The sequence below is a fragment of the Xyrauchen texanus genome, chromosome 47 (assembly GCF_025860055.1).
Source record: "Xyrauchen texanus isolate HMW12.3.18 chromosome 47, RBS_HiC_50CHRs, whole genome shotgun sequence".
In the NCBI taxonomy this organism is placed as follows: domain Eukaryota; kingdom Metazoa; phylum Chordata; class Actinopteri; order Cypriniformes; family Catostomidae; genus Xyrauchen; species Xyrauchen texanus.
The window spans coordinates 22,511,201-22,534,307 of NC_068322.1; the positions used below are offsets into that span (position 1 = coordinate 22,511,201).

At 46.7% G+C, this 23,107-nt stretch overlaps 1 protein-coding gene across 1 annotated transcript in view; it reads left to right on the forward strand.

Moving 5' to 3' along the window:
• Window positions 1-23,107, forward strand: part of LOC127639212 (IQ motif and SEC7 domain-containing protein 3-like) — a 156,665-nt gene that overhangs the window by 33,156 nt on the left and 100,402 nt on the right. The window contains exon 3 of the mRNA XM_052121121.1: window positions 21,943-21,994. Coding sequence (XP_051977081.1) covers window positions 21,943-21,994 — 52 coding nt within the window. The remainder of the gene's footprint in view (window positions 1-21,942; window positions 21,995-23,107) is intronic.

A 23,107-nucleotide genomic window follows, 5' to 3' on the forward strand; every position in this document is an offset into this window, starting at 1 on the left:
CATGACCACTGGCTATCTTTTTGTCTTTCTGCTTTTAAAGCACAATCTCTCTTTATTTCCATCTCCCTTTACTCTAGTTGCATACTTTTCTGCAAGGATGCAATATGTCCATTCCACAGATCAGAAAAATTAACTTCGGTAAAGAGAGATTGCTCAATGCATTCTTGATTTTTTTTCTGACTTTTTTCTTTTGTGCACCTTTCCAGGCATTTTTGATTATTGGATACAGAATTTTAAAAAGCATTTGATTTAGTACAATTTGCTTATGAATCAGACAAACTGATTTGTAAGCTGTTTCGACTTAAAACGAACGATTCTCTCACAAATCAGACATCACTTGTGAACAAGTTTTAGGGGACGCTCAAAACGAACATGTTTTTCCAACAATCTGCACAGTTTTTGATTGATTTTATGTAAACAGGCATACTGGCCGGACATCTTTGACTCATGTGTTTTTTTTCAGCATCACACGATACAGCTGTGTGTTTTTTTTAAACACTGGGCCCTGTTTTAAGAGTCCTAGCACTATGCATAAAATCATACATGCAAAGTCAAAGATCATGGCCATAATATTTTGGTATTTTCGTACAAGCGTTCATTAAGTCTAGGCGCAAGTGGGTTTGGCGAAATTGTGCACAAAGTGCTTATGGGCTGGATGAAGTACATTTTAATTTGGAGGTGCTTCTCTGGTTACTGCAGCATCTGCATCCTATTATATAGTCCATTCCTTCAAGCTCCAGTGATATAAACAAAGACAGTACTCTACAAACAATACCCCATAATGACAACGTGAAAGAAGTTTGTTTGAAATCTTTGCAAAATTATTAAAAATAAAAAACAAAACAAATCACATTTACATAATTATACACAGCCTTTGCTCAATACTTGGTTGAAGCACCTTTGGCACCAATTACGGCCTCAAGTATTTTTGTGTATGATGCTACAAGCTTGGCATACCTATATTTGGGCAGTTTCTCCCATTCTTCTTTGCAGGACCTCTCAAGATCCATCAGGTTGGATGGGGAGTGTCGGTGCACAGCCATTTTCAGATCTCTCCAGAGATGTTCAATAGGGTTCAAGTCTGGGCTCTGGCTGGGCCACTCAAGAACATTCACAGAGTTGTCCCGTAGCTACTCCTTTGTTATCTTGACTGTGTGCTTAGGGTCGTTGTCCTGTTTGAGATGAACCTTCACCCCAGTCTGAGGTCCAGAGTGCTCTGGAGCAGGTTTTCATCAAGGACGTCTTTGTACATTGCTGCATTCATCTTTCCCTCGATCCTGACTAGTCTCCCAGTTCCTGCACTGAAAAACACCCCCACAACATGATGCTGCCACCACCATGCTTCACTCTAGGGATGGTATTGGCCAGGTGATGACGCTTGCCATTCAGGCCAAAGAGTTCAATATTTTTTTCATCAGACCAGAGAATTTAGTTTCTCATGGTCTGAGAGTCCTTTAGGTGCATTTTGGCAAACTTCAGACGGGCTGTCATGTGCCTTTTACTGATGAGTGGCTTCCGTCTGTCCACTCTACCATACAGGCCTGATTGGTGGAGTGCTGCAGAGATGGTTGTTCTTCTGGAAGGTTCTCCTCTCTCCACAGAGAAACGCTAGAGCTCTGTCATTGTGACAATAAGGTTCTTGGTCACCTCCCTGACTAAGGCCCTTCTCCCCCGTTCACTCAGTTTGGCCGGGCAGCGAGCTCTGGGAAGACTCCTGGTGCTTCCAAACTTCTTCCATTTATGGATGATGGAGGCCGCTATGCTCATTGGGATCTTAAATGCTGCAGACATTTTTCTCTACCCTTCCCCAGATCTGTGCTTCGATACAATCCTGTCTTGGATGTCTACAGACAATTCCTTGGACTTCATGGCTTGGTTTGTGCTCTGACATACACTGATAACTGTGGGACCTTATATAGACAGGTGTGTGCCTTTGCAAATCATGTCCAATCAACTGAATTTACCACAGGTGTACTCCAATCAAGTTGTAGAAACATATCCAGGATGATCAGTGGAAACAGGATGCACCTGTGCTCAATTTTGAGTGTCATGGCAAAGGCTGTGAATACTTATGTATATGTGATTTGTTTTGTTTTTTATTTTTAATAATTTTGCAAAGATTTCAAACAAACTTCTTTCACGTTGTCATTATGGGGTATTGTTTGTAGAATTTTGAGGAAAGTAATGAATTTAATCCATTTTGGAATAAGGCAGTAACATAACAAAATGTGGAAAAAGTGAAGAGCTGTGAATACTTTCTGGATGCACTGTATGTGATATTATAGAGTTTGGACATTAACTTTTTTACCACCTCCTGGTGGAATTTCCAAACTGCAAATGTAGGAACTGAATTTAGGCTTTGCGCTGAAAACAAATCTGCTTTTGAAATGTCCTAACCCTGAACAATGTTTCTCAGGAAAAAAGAAATTGCTCTTTGCGCCACTTCATTAACATACAATGCACAGCAAGACGTTGCACACTGTTGAAGTGCATAGTGCTGTGCTTTGCACGCTCATGGAAATAGTGCCCTCTGTGTTAAGTTAAAGAATATCAACTTTTAAAAACAGATATCGAGACACATTTGTGTTGTTTTATTTGTTGTGCTGTTTTTTTTTTTTTTAGCACAAGAACCCCTTTTTTTACACAATAGCAATATCTTTTAATATCAATATCAAATTTTATTAATTTCAATGACTTTTCCTGGGCTGGAAATCAAAACATTTTAAATCTATAATTTTCCAGGTCTTCCATGACCGTGGCAACTCTGTCAATGGAACACTAATGGAGATGTAAAAAAAAAAAGCTATTTTTCTCCCCAGGCACTTGAGCTGAATCTGTGACAGTGTGGAGGCTGAGAGAGCAGCAGGGAGTCACACACATGCAGAAACACATGCACGAGCAAAACACACACCCCTCAAAGTGCAGGAACATAAACATCTCCCACACACTCACTAATGATGCCTGCATTCTGTCGCAGTAGTTATCCAGCTGGGTACTTTGCTAGTTTTAAACCTCTAACATTTCACATCTAGTGTCTTGTATTAGGGGCCATTCACACAGGATATGTTCTTGCATTCAGAACAACTAAACACAATGGAATTAAATGCAAGTGTCTTGAAACACACATTCCAAACTACTTTGAACTTGACACGTTGTTTAAAAAACGCAGTGCTTAAAGATGACAAAGATATCTGTCTGCAGCATACTGTTTGTACAAAATGTTTTAATTGAAATGTGAAAATGTGTCCTGTTTGAACGGCCCCTAAAAGAGCATCTGCTCTCTCTCTCTCTCTCTCTCTCTCTCTCTCTCTCTCTCTCTCTCTCTCTCTCATTTTGTGGAACCAGTACAGTGTTTTATATTTTATTTTTATTTCCTTAGAAAAGAAAAGGTTACTGCTGAACTAGTGCCTTCTCAGGACAAAACGTACTTGGTAACTTTTCGCCATGCAAAATTATAAGCTTGGGCATAATGAATGTGTAAATATGGGATGGGGGGTTCCATCAAGAATTTCATTGGTGGGATAGGAAGGTGGATCAAAAGGCACCCCATATAGGAGATCTTCATTTCGGCCAAAATACAACATGTCCTGGTTAAAGGGACAGTTGCCAACACTGGGGAACCGCTTTTTTTAATGGCCAAATTCCTTTAAATATTACCCCTGATCCTAATTATGAGGTTACAGCCTTCCAAAATACCAATAGTTATTTTTTGTTACTAATTCTATAGCACATCAAGTTTGGAATTCTGATAATTTGATAGATAACGTCATGGTTACTGACGTAACCTCTGTTCCCTGATGGAGGGAACGAGATGTTGTATCGATGAGTTGACACTAGGGGTCACACTTGGGAGCTCAGACATCTCTGATCTTTGAGAAAAGACCAATGAGAATTGCCGTGTGGGATTTGCATGCCACTCCCCCTGTCATATGGGTATAAAAGGAGTGTCGCTTGCAAACACACACTCAGGTTATGCACTGAGGAGCCGAGCCAAAGACCTGGCCATTTCAGCGGTTGGTTCAGTGTTGTGGTAAGAGGGACACAACGTCTCGTTCCCTTCATCAGTGAAAGGAGGTTGCATCAGTAACCGTGACATTCCCTATCTGTCACCTACTCAACATTGTGTTGATGAGTTGACACTAGGGGTCCCAATAGAAAACGCCACAAGAGCTGAACCGGGTTACACTGACTGGCGGTGCGAGACAGGCAGAACGCAGCAAGCCTGATGGTAACTACCCACGTAACTACCCCCAACACACTGGCAGGCATGAAGCGGTCCCCTACACCTCGGGGAGCGGCTAACTGCTCAGAAGTTTAAGGACTGGCTGGCCCAGCCGTAGCCTTCTCTCTATTGTTCTCCCCAAAAAAGGAACAAATCGTTCAGCTGGGGGCCATATAAGGTCCACGTTGGGGGGGTCCGAGAGGTCTTACCGGGTCGGAGCGGAAGCACGTTGTGCGGAGCAGCACCGTTGTAGGAGTTACTACAAACACGGTGACCAAGGACAGAGGGCCCTTTGCCTAAGGAAGACGCGGTTTACCAGCGGGAAAAAATTTTGCGGAAATATACATCACATGGGGTTACCTAATGAGACAACCAGCACATGTGGAGCACTTACCTCAGTACGGGGGCATAAGTGATGCTCGTACTGGGGTAGCGGCGAGCCTCTCCAAAGACTTTTTGCGTATACAGCTGGGAAAAGAGCACATGTCTTCACCTCAAGGGAGGGGAAAGGAGCTATGTGCAAGCGGTACTCCTGACCAGCTGACCCGAACGTACCTGTTTGTGTCACCTGATAACACACGGGATGATACTGGCTCAACTCTGAGGTTATAGAACCTCATAAAGGTGTTAGGTGTTGCCCAGGCAGCAGCTCTACAGATGTCTGCTAGAGAGGCGCTGAGGAACAACGCCCAAGCAGCTGCTATGCTACTGGTAGAGAGGGCTCGCTGGGCATGGTATGCCATAGTAATAGCATCCATGTCCCAATGAGCGATCCTCTGTTTGGAGACAGTGCTTCCTTTCCGCTGTCCAGCCAAGCAGACAAGAGCTGCTTGGAACTTCTAAAGCTCTGTGTCCAAGTAGACGCGAAGAGCACGCACCGGACACGGCAATGCCAAGGCTTGGTCTGCCTCCTCCTGGGGCAGCACTTTCAGGTTCACCCCCTGATCTCTGAAAGGGGTCATGAGAAACTTGGGCACGTAAGGAGAGCGCCTTTAACTCAGCTGACTCAAGGGGCTCTAAGGGAGATCTCCGAAGGCCCCGAAGGACCACGGAAAGGTCCCATGAGGGAACGAGGCACGACCTGGGGGGGGGGTTTAACCCCCTCGCAAATCACAGGAACTAGAGGATCAAGTCATGCTTCCCGAAATACTTACCTTCTACTGCATTGTGATGTGCCGATGTAGCAGCTACACACATTGAAGTTGAAAGGGGACAGCCGTCCCTCCAACCTCTCCTGCAGAAAGGAAAACACTGATCAGACTGTGCATCTCTGGGGGTCTTTGCATCGGGAAGAACACATCCAAGGGCCAGCCATGGATATTCCAGAGGTCTGGTTGCGGGTGCCAGATGGTGCCCCGTCCCTGAGAAAGAAGGTCCTTCCTAAAGGGATTTCGCCAGGGGGGGATTTCGCATTAGGTCTGAGAAACAAGTCCAGGGGGGGCCATTGAGGTGCCACTAGAAGGATCTGCTCCTTGCACAACGTCTGTGCAAGTAGGCTCACTTGGGGAAAACACACTCTTGCGTTGCCTCATGGGCCAGCTGGGTGTCATGTCATCTGTGCCGAGGGGAGCTTCGGCCAGAGAGTACCAGAGCGGAGAGTGAGAGTATTCTGAGGAAGCAAACCGGACTACTTGTGCTAGGCTGAATCGACTCCAGATCAGCTGGACCACCTGAGGGTGGAGTCTCCACTCTCCCCTGAGCGTGACCTGGCACGACTATTCATCTGCTGTGCTGTTGAGTTGGCCCGGGATGTGAGTGGCTTGCAGCGACTTGAGCCGCAGCTGACTGCAGAGGAGGAGACGACAGGCGAGTTGTGACATTCGACGAGTGACACATGCTTGCCCCTGCAATAGCCTCCTCTACAGCAATAGCCTTCTCAGGGTAAGTAGAACCGTCAACAACTCGAGGCAGTTGATGTGCTAATGCAGTCGCGGGGCTGGTCCAAGTGCACATTGTGCCCTAGACACACTGGGAGGCATCTCTCCTAGGGGAACTCCTGCCCGTAGGGATGCTAGGTCTGGCTAGGGGCTGAACAGACGGCAACAAGCTTGTGTGACGAGAATGCGGTGCGTGCCTTGGTGCCATGTTTGTCTCTCGATTCGGTTCTGAGGCCAGTGCTGAGGTGGCATGATCCGTCCACAAGGCAGTACCCAACACGAGAGGCAGCGATAGTGGTTGTGGGAAGCGGAGAGGTAACAGGATAAACACACATAAACGAAGAGGCTTCTTGAAAAAGACGCTTTCGTTTGCGCCACTTTTTTAGAGGAAAATCTACTCTTTTATTTGTGTGTATATTTATAAGAAGCTCTGCTCAGTTGCCGAAGTGCCCAGGGATGTTTACTCAGCACAACTATTGTGTGTGAGGGGGAGAACCGCTGTAATGCGCCGTAGATCCAACAGCCTTTCAGAGAGAGAGATGAATGGAACAGCAGGAGGAATTCAGCTCTGTGAATGTGTCCGCTCGGCTCTGAAGAAGAAATCTGAGTGTGTGTTTGCAAGCGACACTCCTTTTATACCCGTATGTATAAAATGCAAAACCCCACACGCCTTTTCTCAAAGTTCAGAGATGTCTGGGCTCCCAAGATTGACCCCTAGTGTCAACTCATCGACACAATGTCAAGTGAGTGACAGATAGAGTACATTCTTTGGGAATCATACGTTTTAGTGTGCCTTGTTTATATATTGATATAAACCATACATTATATATTGAAAAGGCATTAATGTCCCATGACATTTCTCTTTCAACCCTGATACATTCAAAATGTTACAGTGTTGAAGATCAGTGCAAAAATGGCTAATATTGGCCGTAACTGGTAAATATCATGACACCACAAAACATAATGTGTCAGTATTCTAGTGATTTGTCAAGAACAATATATTTCATGTCAAAAAAAAAATGGAACCTTATAATAGAACAAAAGATGGATTTGTGCATGAAGTAAAAGTAGGGTGAAGAAATTGGGGAAAGGAATAAGAATCGAGGTGATAGAAACAGGAAAAAAGAAAATCATAGTGAAAGGAGAACGTTTTGACACTTTGCTGAGAATGGGTCAGAAGTGAGAAAAAAAGGCGATGGGGATGTTGAAGGTGATGACAAAAGACACTCTAGATTTCATCTAAGTTTTACTGAAGCTTCAACTTACAAAAATAGAAGGTACTTTGCTTGCTTTTACTGCCATTGTGCTTTCTCTAAATTTCTTTGTTTTAAAATGTAGTGAGCTGACTACAGAAGCAGCTTTTTAAGGCACCATAGGCACACTCCTAAGATACCTCATTTAGGGCAAAATGTAAGAATGCATAGCATGTATACTTCTCAGAAAAGACATTGCCAGGATACATTGCAACAAGCTTGGTGAAAAAATAAATCCAAGATGGCTGATGAAGCGAGAAAAAATGTCAAATAAATGTACCTTTAAATGTAGCATTAGCTTAGCAACATGCTTACATTACAATCTATTGTGAATCTCTCGTAGACAACACTATTTGTATGATGTGTCAAGTTTCTGCCTATGTAGAGCACTAAAAGTCTGTAAATTATAAGGTACCATGACAATAAGTGTGATCCCTTAGAAGGCAGCTGCCTAGGCAGTGAACAGCAGTGTTGTGAAAGGTACTTTGAAACTGTAGCTTCTTTAGATATAATTAATAACTTGAAGTATTTAAACTACAGTTAAGCCACTCTTAATTTTGTAGCTACACTACAGTCTACTAACAAAAAGTAGCTAATTTAAATACACTATTTAAATAGTTGTATTTATTTATTTAAACTGTATATAACAATCGGGTGATATTTCTGAGCATATGGGGGCCCTAAACCAAATCCTACTTGTAGGCCCCCACCGCCAGAGCCCACATCTCCCCGACCCCGGATCCAGGCCCACCTAAGAATGACACCACAATATAGTCTCAAATCTGAATATATTAACTAGACAAAATGCTATGATTACAATGGGACACAACTGCATAATGTTAGATAACTATTTGTTTCAGTTTAAGGCATGACAAAGAACCACTCTATCCTTGCAGTTACGTTCTCCATTCCCTCTCAGGCCACAAGGGGGCCCTCTCCCTTAAAAATTGAGAGTTCACTGCAAACTTGTGGCAAAGTGTCCATTGTTGCCAAAAGTTTGTTTTCGTAAGGGTTTATCAAATGGGGTGACAATATCAAATTGAACATAAATCTATACTTAAAATACATAAACTACAAAACACCCTATTTTATTTAACTGATGTAGTGACAAACAGCTGCAATACACTAATAATAATAAATAATGAATTACAAATAGGAAAGATTCATTGAAATGAACCATCTGAAAAAAAACAAACCCATTTCAGATTTCCCAAAGCGAAATAAAACAGAATCGCTTTTTTAACTTGTTCGATTACATGAACTATCCGAAAGAACAGATTAACTTCAAAGTTTTGGATTTTTTAGCGCTACATGAGAGAGCGAGAGCGAGAGAGAGAGAAAGAGAGAGAGAGAGAGAGGCTCCATTGCTGCATTCACAATACGATTTAACAAATAGTGTTTTGTGAAGCTACAGCTCCAATCATTGGAAAATGGAGCTTGTAACTTTAAACGTGACACTATTTTGAAAATAGCTCAACTATTGCTAGTTTAATACTCCCCAACACTGGTAAGAAGCGACACAGCTCATAGAACACAGCTAAAATCTATATCTCTGTTGTTGTTTATTGTCCCACATGGCACTTGTCTTTCTGTGCCATCTCACCTGGAATGTGTTTGCGCGCTCTTTGGTTCTTATGTTTTGTGTTATGATTTCCCAGTAGCCCCGTATCTCCTCACCTCTGTATGGCAGCTCTCACATTCTCTCACACCCCTTCCATCGCTCTTTGTTTGTTCACTGTTTTACAAAAAAAAATAGTTTGTAAATATATCATGTAAATAAACTGTTAAAAATTTGTCATTTGAGAGCAATGCGGCTGCACTCAATAAAAAACAATGCAAATACAGCGGGCACTCTGTGTTTTTAGCATCATCTATTTTTATTCCTTTGCTGTGCTACCTGCTGAGGGGAAGCTTTATTTCAACATTAATAATTTACAGCTTCCACTGCACGGAACTTTCGGATAAAATGGATTCTACTTACACATCATCTCCAATCACTTAAAATAGCTCTGAACAGCAATGTGTGTTGGTGTATAGAGCAGAGTTTCTCTTTTAAGAAAACAAGAAATCTAAATTGTCCCTGTTTACTTTATTATGCTGCCCTCTAGCACACCCAGTACACTCCAAGTAGGCAGTTATTACCCAGATAGTACACATGGATCTCTGAGAGGTCTGATTTAGATCTTTTCATCTGGAAAGCACATTTTAAATAACATCTTCTAAACATCTTAAAAAGGTCAGATTAACAAACATTCTAAATCAAAACGTCTCAAAGACATCTGATGAATGTCTTATTGGCATCCGAACGGAAACATTTTATAGACGTAAAGGGATTCATGGAAAGTAGGAGCCGAGAACTGGCTTGACAATATAAATAATAGTTTTAATATAAAACTGAAACAAAAAAACAAACACACAAATGTGTCAGGCAGCTGCCCGTAAATCTCTCTCTCTCTTTCTCTCTGTCTCTCTCTCACTGCAGCTTCCAGTTGACCTTTATCCCTCTCTGAGGCTTGATTAGCCTGATACGCTCTTAAACAGATATCTCGGAGATGTACGTGTGCCACTTCGTGGTTCCGGGCATTGATAATCGGTGGTATATGCCTCTGTTTGAGCTATCAGTCTACAATATTTCAACTTAAAAAAAACAATTGTGCTAAGAAGTGTAATTTCAGGTGAAAAACTACACTACCCATAGTCCTGAAGAGACAGATCCACCAATCAGAGAATGACAGCCAACAAGGCATGTCAAAAGAGCACTGCAGCATCCGTCCAATTCCATGACGCATTGCAAGTTACGTAAATTAGTCTGTCTCTCTATAATATCAAACTACGTATATATTTGTTTAAATCAGAATATTTTGCAGTTCATTAAAACGTTTTGTTTCTATACTTACAATTAACAAATCAATAGTTTTACATTTTTCCATTGTTTTTCATTTGCAACGCTTCATGGGATTCTAGTTCACTCCCTCATGAAAGACGATAAGTATATATTCTTTTATCTAACCCTAACTGATTTTCAAATACCTTTTTGCTTCTAATCAAAGTTTGTAATGTTGTGATTCTCCTTGGTGCTGGTTCCCCTTCTGTCGCTCTCTCCACGTTGTGTCGGAGAAGCGACACTAGGGGTCTCTCTTGAGCGCCGATATTCACCTCTGAACTATGAAAAAAGGCCAATGAGAGTTGGCAACCAGTATTTGCATGTCCGTCCCGGACATACGGGTATTTAAGCGGCGCAAATACGGGAGTTCATTCAGAAAATTTCTTCGGAGCCGATGGTCGTGTTTGCAGACTGCTGCGTTTTACACACCGAGTTCCTGCTATCCTCTGCTGCATGCTGTTGGATTCTACGGCGCACAACAGCGGCTTTCTCCTGTTTGCACGGCTGTGCACTTCCTGCCCCTGAGCGCATCGACAGTTGCAGATAAGAAAGATCTCTCACGAGTTCTTTCATTCATAAAAGAGTGATTTTATTTAAAAGAGTAATTTCCTCTAAAAGAGCAAAAAACACAGCAGCGTTGAATGTCCTTTTAAGGACGCGTCTTTATAAAGATGCCTTTCCGCCTCTGTGTTGTTCCTGGATGCGGTAGAGTACTCTCCGCTTCCGATGGCCACAGGCGTTGTCTCGTGTGTCTGGGCAGTGATCACACTGAGGCTGCGTTTGTGGATGGTTCATGTTCTCATTGCGAGAACATGACCATGACTAACGTTAGCGATCGCGGCTTGCTTACAACCGTAAGCAAGCCACTCCAGCCACCCCACGTCGCTCCTTCTTCCCACGGGATTGAGGACGATGCGGCTGGCGATGGAGGCGATCCGGGGATGGCAGCGGGTGCAGCTCGCCGGTGCGCCCCTCGGACCACCCGCGCCCCGGCACGCTCGTTGACTCACGTCCCCGCTCCAGGTGGCGGCGACTCGCCTCACAGCCAGTCTGCCTACCCTCTTGCGATGGAAGCAGATGAGTTCGCCGCGACATTGGAGGGCGTGGGCTCTGATGCTGAGGGCTCCTCTGGGCTGCCGCCTTCGGGCTTGCACGCCCAGGAGGAGGCCGACGCACAGATGTCCGATATGCTATCCTGGGCAGCCAACAGCGTGGGCCTGGATTGGAACCCTCCATCCTCCCCACAGCCATCACGACTGGACGATTGGTTCTTGGGCGTGGGGCACCGCTCACAGCCTCGCCACCCCCGGTTCCTTTCTTCCCGGAGGTGCATGATGAGCTGACGTCTTCGTGGAGAGCACCCCTGTCCACTCGTCGCACCGCCACCTGCTCATCCGCCCTCGCCACCCTCGACGGCGGAGCGTGCCACGGGTACACGGAGATCCCCCAGGTGGATAGAGCTGTTGCGCTCCACTTATGTCCTGGAAGCACTACCACCTGGTGGGGCCGCCCTGTACTCCCTTCCCGGTCCTGTAGAGCAACATCCTCGCTCACCGCGAAGGCCTACAGCGCTACCGGACCCGCCGCTTCCGCCCTGCATGCCATGGCTCTCCTGCAGGTCCACCAAGCCAAGGCACTTCGCAACATGCACGGGGGTGGCCCTGATCCCAACATGCTGCAGGAACTGCGCTCAGCGACCGACCTCGCCCTGAGAGCGACGAAGGTCACAGCGCAGGTGTGGTGAAGAAGCAGACGGAGGCCATTTCACACATCATGCCGAGCCGCAAGCTTGCCGCCACGCCCCAGGCCCCACCTGCTCGCCGAGGGCGTCCTCCCGCAGCCAGAAGACCTTCTGCTCCGCCCCAACCTGGGCCCAGCTCTCAGCCCCGGCGTCGAGCAAACCAGCAGGAAGCATACGACCCCTGCCTCACGGACCGCTTCGAGGACCCGGAAGGCTCCCAAGCGTCCCTGAGACAGCGGACCCAGAGGACAAGAAGTTAGCTCCGGAGGTGGTAAGACCACTCCGTCCCCCGGTGGAGGGCCGGGAGGAGAATCTTTTGTTTTTTCTTTTGTTTGGGGCTGCGGTACCCAAATTCTCAATAAAAGAGCTATTTCCTTTACCTCTGGGTCACATGGCCCGCAAATGCCGTTCTCACGGCACTGTGCTTTCAGGCCTCAACAGTCTCGGCACCCAGGATGCGGTGCTCCCGCCCTCAGCCCCACGACTGTTCCCCGGCCGGCCGGTTCAGACGAGCCCAGAGGACGCCAGCATCAGACCTCCTCCTCAGTCACGAACCCGCCCCCTGCCGGGTGCGCGGAACAAGGTAAGTGCTTTGAGTTTATTCTCAGCACCAGAGCCTCGGGACGCCACAGCGCCTCCCGACGGCGCGTTACCTGTTCTGCACCGCTGCAAGCCCCGCCGGGTACATCCAAAATACTCGCCCCTTGGTGCCCCTAGCACGGAGCTTAGAGGCATGGCTTTCACTGCCCAGCTCGTCCACGGTGGCTGCACTGGACCATCCGACTCGGTTACGCTAATTCAGTTTGCCAGGTCTCCGCCCCCTTCGTTGGCGTTCGTTCCTCTGCAGTGCACAGCTGAACATGCCCACTCCCTGCGCTGAGGAAATCGCCTCCCTTCTAATCAAGGATGCGATAGAGCCTGTCCCTCCGACCAAAGCGAAGAAGGGTTTCTACAGCCCTTACGTCGTTGTACCCAAGAAAGGCGCGCATACGACCGATCTTGGACCTCGCGAGTTTTCAATCGGACCTTGTCCAAACTCCCATTCAAAATGCTTACCCAGAAACAAATTCTATCTGGCGTCCGGCATCTAGATTGGTTCGCAGTGGTAGACCTGAAGGACGCGTACTTCCACGTCTCAATTCGCCCTCGACATCGACCCTTTCTACGGTTTGTGTTCGACGGCCAGGCGTATCAGTACAAGGTCCTCCCCTTCGGCCTGTCTCTGTCCCCTCGCGTCTTCACGAAGGTCGCAGAGGCGGCTCTTGCCCGCTACGAGGAGCGGGCATACGCATACTCAATTACCTCGACGATTGGCTCATTTTGGCCTCCTCGCAGGAATTACTATGCGCACACAGAGACCAGGTGCTCGAGCACCTCGGCCGCTTAGGGTTTCAGGTCAACTGGGAAAAGAGCAAGCTCACCCGGTCCGGAGCATCTCTTTTCTTGGTTTGGAGTTAGACTCAGTCTCAATGACAGCACGTCTCTCCAACGAGCAGTGTGCTCAGTCAGTGCTGGAATGCCTCGCTTCTTCGAACCAGGCACCGTGGTCCCTCTGAAACGTTTCCAACGGCTCCTGGGGCATATGGCATCCTCACGGCGGCGCGCCACTGGGGTTGATGCATATGAGACCACTTCAGCATTGGCTCCGGACTCGAGTCCCGAGATGAGCGTGGCGCCACGGCACGCACGGCGTGGAAGTTACCCCCGCCTGCTGCCAAACCTTCAAACCCTGGACAGACCTCTGCTTTCTACAGGCAGGAGTACCAGTACGTGCCTTACGTACACAGAGCACCAGACGCTCTGAGCAGCTCTTCGTCTGCTTTGGGGGACAGCAGAAAGGGAATGCTGTCTCCAAGCAGAGACTCGCCCACTGGGTTGTCGACGTCATTTCCCTGGCTTATCACACCCAGGCCGTGCCCCCCCTTTGCGGGTCCGAGCCCACTCCACCAGGAGTGTTGCGTCCTCGTGAGCACTGGCTAGGGGCATTGCCCTAGCAGACATTTGTAGAGCAGCGGGCTGGGCAACACCTAACACTTTTGCGAGATTCTACAATCTCCGAAGTTGAGTCAGTATCGTCCCGTGTTCTCTCAGGTACCGAGCCCGTGAGAACTCGGTGGCACGCCCACGATCTGACCGGGTGAATCGCTTGCACCCAGCGCTCTTCCCCTAACCAGGGAAACAGTGCGCCTTCTTTCCCAGGAGATCCCAGGTTTGGGACACTGGTTGACTCCTCCCTAGCCCTCGTGGGTCGCAGTTCTGCAGAGGAACTCGCCGACCCAAACCACTGCGGGTACCACTAGCTACCCTGTACTGGTATAGGTGCCCCACAGGTAAGGCCTCCTGTTCGGACTCCCCCTGTGTGTAAAACCACGGTTCTGTCCCCTCACGAGAGTTGACTCCGTGTTTTCCTTAGGCAGTTACAGCTGCCTCAGGTGCCGTGCTGTATGCTTCCCCCCTCTGCGAGGCTGGATCTACCACCGCACTACTGTTCCGTATAAGACCTAAGTATAGGCCATGCGATGTATTTGCCACTCAAAATTTGCCTCCCCTCCGGGTAGGTGTGGCCTCCAGAGGGTCTTCTCCGCCCTAATAAGGGCTAAGACCCCCTTCCCTCAATGCGTGTAAGGGCCCCGGCCGTAGTTGCTCTATGCGAGAAACATATAGAGAAAAGAGGCCCAGCCAGGCTGGCCCGTGGTCCCTCTGAAACGTTTCCAACGGCTCCTGGGGCATATGGCATCCTCCGCGGCGGCCGCGCCACTGGGGTTGATGCATATGAGACCACTTCAGCATTGGCTCCAGACTCGAGTCCCGAGATGAGCGTGGCGCCACGGCACGCACGGCGTGGAAGTTACCCCGCCTGCTGCCAAACCTTCAAACCCTGGACAGACCTCTGCTTTCTACAGGCAGGAGTACCCTTGCAGCAGGTGTCCCGTCGTGTTCTGGTTACAACCGACGCCTCCAAATTGGGTTGGGGCGCCGTGTGCAACGGGCACGCAGCCGCAGGCCTGTAGAACCGAGGCCCGTTGCGCTGGCACATCAACTGCCTAGAGCTGCTGGCCGTTTTTCTTGCCCTGAAGAAATTTCTTCCGTTGATTCGTGGCAAGCATGTCCTAGTAAGGACAGACAGCACCACGGTGGTGGCCTACATAAACCGCCAAGGCAGAGTACGCTCCCTCCACATGTCACAGCTCGCCCGTCGTCTCCTCCTTTGTAGTCAGCAGCGAATGGAGTCACTGCGCGCCACTCACATCCCCGGCAACCTCAATGTGATAGCGGACGCGCTGTCAAGGCAAAACTTGCCCGGCGGAGAGTGGAGGCTCCACCCCCAATCGGTCCAGCTGATTTGGGACAGGTTTGGCAAGGCCCAGGTAGACCTGTTTGCCTCCCAGGAAACCTCCCACTGTCCGCTCTGGTATGCTCTCACAGAGGCTCCCCTTGGGACAGATGCTCTGGCGCACAGGTCTGGGTCTGGTCCCTGGACGGGACGTGAAGGATCTAGCCGGCCTACCTTCGGCCGTCATAGACACTATTAACCAAGCCAGAGCCCCTTCGACCAGGCATCTTTACGCCCTGAAGTGGCGTCTGTTCGCGGACTGGTGTTCTTCCCGAGCCAAAGACCCGCAGAAGTGTGCAGTTAGGTCAGTGCTCGTGTTTCTTCAGGAGAGGCTGGAGAGGAGGCTGTCCCCCTCCACCCTCAAGGTGTATGTTGCCGCTATCGCGGCCCACCACGACACGGTAGATGGCAAGTCTCTTGGTAAGCACGACTTAATCGTCAGGTTCCTAAAAGGTGCCCGGAGGATGACTCCCTCCCGGCCTAACCGGTTTCCCTCCTGGGATCTCTCGGTCGTCCTTATGGGACTCTGGAGACCCCCCTTCGAGCCGCTTGACTCAGTTGGACTCAGGGCCCTCTCTCTCAAGACCGCCTTGCTAATCGCGCTTGCTTCCATCAAGAGGGTCGGGGAACTGCATGCGTTCTCTGTTAGCGACGCTTGCGTGGAGTTCAGTCTGGCGGACACTTTCGTGATCCTAAGACCGCAACGGGCTACGTGCCCAAGGTTCCTACCACACCCTTCAGGGATCAGGTGGTGAACCTGCAAGCGCTTCCCCGGAAGGAGGCAGACCCAGCCCTTTCACTGCTGTGTCCAGTACGTGCCTTACGTACACAGAGCACCAGACGCTCTGAGCAGCTCTTCGTCTGCTTTGGGGGACAGCAGAAAGGGAATGCTGTCTCCAAGCAGAGACTCGCCCACTGGGTTGTCGACGTCATTTCCCTGGCTTATCACACCCAGGCCGTGCCCCCCCTTTGCGGGTCCGAGCCCACTCCACCAGGAGTGTTGCGTCCTCGTGAGCACTGGCTAGGGGCATTGCCCTAGCAGACATTTGTAGAGCAGCGGGCTGGGCAACACCTAACACTTTTGCGAGATTCTACAATCTCCGAGTTGAGTCAGTATCGTCCCGTGTTCTCTCTGGTACCGAGCCCGTAGAACTCGGTGGCACGTCCACGATCTGACCAGGTGAATCGGTTGCACCCAGCGCCCTTCCCCCTAACCAGGGGAAACAGTGCGCCTTCTTTCCCAGGAGATCCCAGGTTTGGGACACTGGTTGACTCCTCCCTAGCCCTCGTGGGTCGCAGTTCTGCGGAGGAACTCGCCGACCCAAACCACTGCGGGTACCACTAGCTACCCTGTACTGGTATAGGTGCTCCACAGGTAAGGCCTCCTGTTCGGACTCCCCCTGTGTGTAAAACCACGGTTCTGTCCCCTCACGAGAGTTGACTCCGTGTTTTCCTTAGGCAGTTACAGCTGCCTCAGGTGCCGTGCTGTATGCTTCCCCCCTCTGCGAGGCTGGATCTACCACCGCACTACTGTTCCGTATAAGACCTAAGTATAGGCCATGCGATGTATTTGCCACTCAAAATTTGCCTCCCCTCCCGGGTAGGTGTGGCCTCCGCAGGGTCTTCTCCGCCCTAATAAGGGCTAAGACCCCCTTCCCTCAATGCGTGTAAGGGCCCCGGCCGTAGTTGCTCTATGCGAGAAACATATAGAGAAAAGAGGCCCAGCCAGGCTGGCCCGTTCCCATGTTGGCGGCCGTCACCTTGTTCCCCCCTCCAGGGTAATGATAAGGAATCCTGATGGCTTAAATGGGGCATTGGGGAAGGGTACGTGCAGCCTGATACAGTTGGTTGTTCTGCACGTAGGAATACCTGCTCGCTCCTGTATCAGCGGATCACGCATCACGGCTCAGCGCATGGCTCTTTTAAGTGGACCCCTAGTGTCGCTTCTCTGACACAACGTGAAGAGAGCGACAGAAGGGGAACGTCTAGGTTACGTATGTAACCTCCGTTCCCCGATGGAGGGAACGAGAGGTTGTGTCTCCCCTGCCACGTCGCTGAGCCGAGCCCCTGTTGTGGCCGGACCATTTCCGGCTCCTCAGAAAAATCCTGAATGAACTCCCGTATTTGCGCCGCTTAAATACCCGTATGTCCGGGGGCAAATACTGGTTGCCAACTCTCATTGGCCTTTTTTCATAGTTCAGAGGTGAATATCGGCGCTCAAGAGAGACCCCTAATGTCGCTTCTCTGACACAACGTCTCGTTCCCTCCATCGGGGAACGGAGGTTACATACGTAACCTAGACGTTTGGTTCATGTCTTAGAACTCTTTAATGAAGGTGAAGATTTTTAATGCAAATTTTATGAAATCTTTATAAAAAATAAATAAATAAAAAATTAATGGAAAAATACTTCCTGAACCAAGACCACTGCAGAAGTTGGAGGGCACTGTTGCACTCTATGACGAAATGTCACAAATTCAAGTTGGAAAGAAAATCCGAAATAATTCTTTAATCTTTCTAATCTTTAAAAAGCAAACAATCTGACAAACGCACGCATTTCGTTTTACTTAACCTATGTGATTTATTTACTGACGTAACTTGTCTTATTGTGCACACCTCATCAGTGCATGTGATTCTAAGATTTTTTTTATTTATTTTTTTTGGAGTTCAAGTCCTCCTAGAAAGTTCTTAAGTTTGGAAGTCATAAATATGATGTGATGCGTGTTCAGTTATTTAAGTTGGAAAGAATTGCCCCATTTTACTATTTCCGCCTTAGTTTTAAACCGATATGCCCCAATTTGGGCATAACGAAAATCCAGAGTTTCCTACTGCTAATTACGACTTTCTGGAGGTGTGCTCAATTTGCGACACTCATGTGCACTTATTTGATATAAACAGGCTTTATAAAGACTTTGGATGAAACAAGTTTCTATTGTCCTATTATAGTTGGAGAAGTGGATCTGTGTTGCAATATAAGTCTACATACCTGCTAATATATAACATATATGACGAATACTGCATTACTGAGCCTGAAAGACTGTTTTTTCTCTTATTCTGAGGGTGAATGGATTAGCAGTATTTTCTACCTGAACTCTAGTATTACTCTGTCAAGCTCTCTTCTTTTCTCTTTTATTCCTCCAATCCTTTAACCCCCTTGGGAATATCCAGTGTGCGCGTGCCGTGCTGCATATGTGCCCTGTAATGTTCTGATTTCATGCTCACTGACTCCTGTCTTATCGCCCTAGTCATTTCTGGAAGGAGCTGATCTTTATCGCTCCTTTCAATCCCGCCAGAGATGCCAAAAATGCTTAAAATAAGATACAGGCACTTCTAAAACAGCAAGCTATGTGCAAACATTGGACATTGTGTTTTATTTTTTCCCAGTTTTTCTAGGTTTATTCTTTCATACAAGCTTGTCAACCCCTCTCATGTCTGGGTAAGAAGGTTTTGATCAGGGTTTCTCTTTATTCTCTCTTGTGTGCACCAGGCAAGCCATTAAATCTTGCCATTTTGTGTAAGGCTGAGATTAAGAACAGTTTGCTTGGATCTTTTTTAGCCTGAGAAACCAAAATAGCTCTGTTCTAAAATGCAGTGAACTGCCTTGCTGTCTACTCTCTACATAGGGAGTGTCTTCAAAGCAACATTCAAACCCAAATGAAACCTCATAAGTGACTGATTTGAAACGTTCTTTCTGGGTAGCTACCATGTACCACACAAATAGAGCTCCTAATGTATTGTGCACTTCACATGCAAATTTTACATGGGATTCCTGGAGAGTTTAATGTTAGCATGTTGCTACTTTAACAACGCAAGATGAATTGTAATTAAATGGAACCATTTTCAATAATTGTTGGTATTATGTAGACTATGTAGATTTTTTGGGTGTCAAGCACTCTTCAGATGTGACTCACAATGGATTCCAAAAGAGTTTGATGTTAGCATGTTGCTACACTGATATTACAATACTCTATTCAGCATAAAAATACATAGCACACAAAGACTTTGGGTAAAATCTTAAAGCCTATCCAAAGTTAAATCTGATTCCATCCATGATCTGCAGATTTTTTGCTTTTCTTGTCCCCATAGCCATGCCATCTGGATGGGAAGATAATTGAGTTTCGCTGCTTCATGCATAAATTGATGCCGCAGACCCTTTTAAAAGCCTGTCTGTGAGCAAAACTCTGTCTATGACCTGTCCAGGTCCACCAGCACTCTGATATTAGACTGTGCTTAGACAAATGCATACAGGCCCTGAGTGCGTCTAATGCATCTGAGTGGCTTACATACCGCACATACACCTAGGCTATGTTCAGAATAACATACTGCCATATTAGTCTTAATGTTGCCACAGTATATAGTTGTTATAAAACAGGCAACGTAATGAGGTCATGTGAAAGCAATGTAGCATACAAATGGAATAATGGCTACAGTTACGCTTAATAGTTTTAAAATAGCTTACTGCATACACTGTGCAGTACTCAGTAAGTAGTAACCTTGAACTCCATTCTGAACATAGCTATAACATGACACTATCACTCCTTTAAATCCTGTTGGTGACACCAACAAGATGAAATAAGATGAAAACAAGATGCAGTCACTACTCAGACTGCAAACATGGGTCAATGTGTTTTATTTTCCCAGTATCGGTTGAAGTGCAGTATTCAGGAAGTAGAAACATTCTATTCCATTCTGAACATAGCCAATCACACACTCACTATTCTAAAAATTCTAAAAAAGATAGATAGATAGAGAGAGAGAGAGAGAGCGAGAGAGAGAGAGAGAGAGAGAGAGAATGAGTGTGGGTAGAGGACACAAGGGAATGCATGGGTAGAACACCAAGAACTAAATAGAGAGGTGGAAAATAATGGAGAGAATGATCTAAATTGACATGGTGAAGGACAGACGCTAAAACAGACAGGGTAATCCATGGTCCCTTACTAATAACAGCCTCCCAACTGTAAAGGAAAACAAAAGCACCCACTGTCATCTACATCCCCAAAGACTCAACAGAAAGGCGATTGACCTGCGGGACACCCACTCAGCCCCTGTGGTGCGGTAGCTCCCTCATGGGGTTATGAGTCTATTATATGCTTTTTCAAAGCTGTCTATATAAACACTAGAAACACTAGGTGAAATAAACTCAAGAGGCACTACAACAATCATGATTTTTATTATAGCTCATTGTTAGGTGGTATATTTAAATGTTTGAATTAAATAACCAACAACAGTTATTGTACAAGCTTGATGAAACACAATCAAATTGTTTGAGCATTGCACTAAAGCAAAAGACCAGGGTACGAGTCCTGAAGAGCACATGAATCGACACGTGAGCCGAAAGTGTCATATAAGCACCTTGAATTGACGTGGCAGCTTCTGCAATTGTGCTTTTCATCTCACATTTGCTTTTATGACACCATCGGTTAGATTTAAGTATAAGGTTTTGGTCTCGGGAGGTAGGTAGGTAGGTTTAATTGATTTAAAACTCGATAGAGCACCTTGAAAATTGTTTCTGTTTGTTGCATACAGCCAGCTAAAAACAAAATGTGCTCTGATTAATAATGGCAAGTTGGCAAGATATGATCAAGTTTATAAACCGCCAGATTTAAACTTTCTAAATCATAGAAATACAGAAATATATAATCACCTAATAGGATAGATTGTTAGATTTCCCAGAATAACCATCAGTTCAAACGGTGCTGGTGCATGTTTCGCCAAAATTTCACCCTTCTTGCAAACGTTCATGCAGAACATCTTAGTTTGTGGGTCTGTCTCAGTGGAGGGGCCCAAAAGATTTACTGAATGCAACTGAATTAGGCTGAAAAACTACATAGGCACTTTTTACCACAGAGCATGCAGAACAGCACTTGTGAACTGCTGTGAAGAGCTGCAAAATGTACCACACTGATGTACTACACAGCTGCATGATTGTGTCTTCTATCTGTGTGTCACATGTCAGGTGTCGCAAGTCACTGTGTGTCTCACCCTTCCCTTCTGGTTGTCGGGTAACTCTATGGGGTCCATCCTGGAATGGACAGTAGGGGCTACTGACCCCTGACAATCACTTCTTCTCTTTCTCTTTGCCCCAAAGGGCACAGTTGATGAGAGAAAAGTGAGGGAGAGATTGATGTTGACCCATTTCTGGGCCACACCAACCCCCCCCTGAGCTGGAGGACAAGGTCAAATGGTGCCCAGGCTGCAGGCTGACTCTTCGTTTTCTCCTCCTTTCCGCAGTGAAGAGCCACTCCCCCCTTCCCCGATTGCGACACCATCACCTGGGGAGTTCACAACTGCTGCATCGACTAGGGAAACTGCTGCCAGCCCTGCTCAGCCGGAGGTGAAAGTTGAACCTCAGATTGTAGGGAGAGCCATAACACCGTCTGTCGATGGAGGAGGAGATGATCAAGGTGAAGCACAGGAGATTGTGGAGGTGGAGAAGGAAGAGGTGAAAGTGCAAGAAATGGCCGAGAAGGAAGAAGAACTGCAGGTGCAACCACCACAACAACTGCAACAGGAGCAAAAGAAGGAGATAGAGGAGCAAGAGAGAGAAACCTCAAATACGGGAGCCGCAGGAAGGAGACCGAGCTTGCATCACACAGCTTCACCAATCAGAGTGCAGAGGAATGGAGCATGCAGTCACTCCACCACGTCCGACTATGAACTCTCACTCGACCTCAAAAACAAGCAGGTAGGGAGCAAGGCAGTGTGGGATTGTGGTCTTGGGGAAATGTGAGTGAGTCTTTCAGGCTCATGGGGATTGGTGGCTGGTGTGTTTCCGATGGTTGCTTTTTTTGTGTGTGTGTGTGTGTGTGTTTGAGGTTAAGTTGGACTTTACCTCAAGGTCCAAAAGGATGCTGGAACTTGGTGGAGTTCATCATTCATTTTCATCTCATACACATCCATCACCATCTCCATCAGCTTTCTAACATTTCACTAGGCCTACATGGAATCTGTGCCGATTGTGGTGTAAAATCTGCAGAATTCTAGTTTTAAAGACAAAATTTGAGTTTTGTGGCTTTTCTTTACTACGGCTGTTGACTTCACACTTTAATTCATTCTGACTAATTATAAAACATACAACATAAAAAAAACACAATTATTCATGCCCCCTTACCATACATAAGTTCCTAATATGGTCTTTTTTTCTGGAGCAATTCAAGCTTGAAGTGCCACCTTTATATTTTTGTGAATGCTGTCTGCAGGGGGCTGTAAGTGCAAACTCAGCTCTACAGGCAACAACTCGAAAGCTAATCAAATACACCTGGAGACACACAGTGTGTTTTGTTTTTTTTTAGTTTCATCTACATTAACTACATTTTGCTTGACACATCGTTATGAAAGTGCAGCGTTAATGACTAGAAAAGATGAAAACTATGCAAATATAATCGGTTGACAGCCCTAATCTATATACTAGTGTACTCATAAAAGTTGACATAGGAAATAATAGGAAACACATCAACACAAACTTTTCTTGTCAAGGGATTTCATAGAGTTTTTAAATATGGTAGCATGTTTAAAAATGAGCTGAGAATGCTAGATTTTTTTATTGGTAGCTGTAAGCAGCATCAAAGTAGCCACAACATGCAATGAACAAATATGCAGAGGAGAAATTCGAGAGATTCACAGATTCCATGCAGCCCTACCTATCAGTCTTATTTTGATGTGTAGGAACTGGAAAGATGTTTTATATGTACACATAATGCAATCATGACAGGAACTGATACTTCAATCTAATTAAAAATCAGCTAATTTGCCCAATATCTGCTGTGTGTTTTTATGCTTATGAGTGTATTGTGCTGTT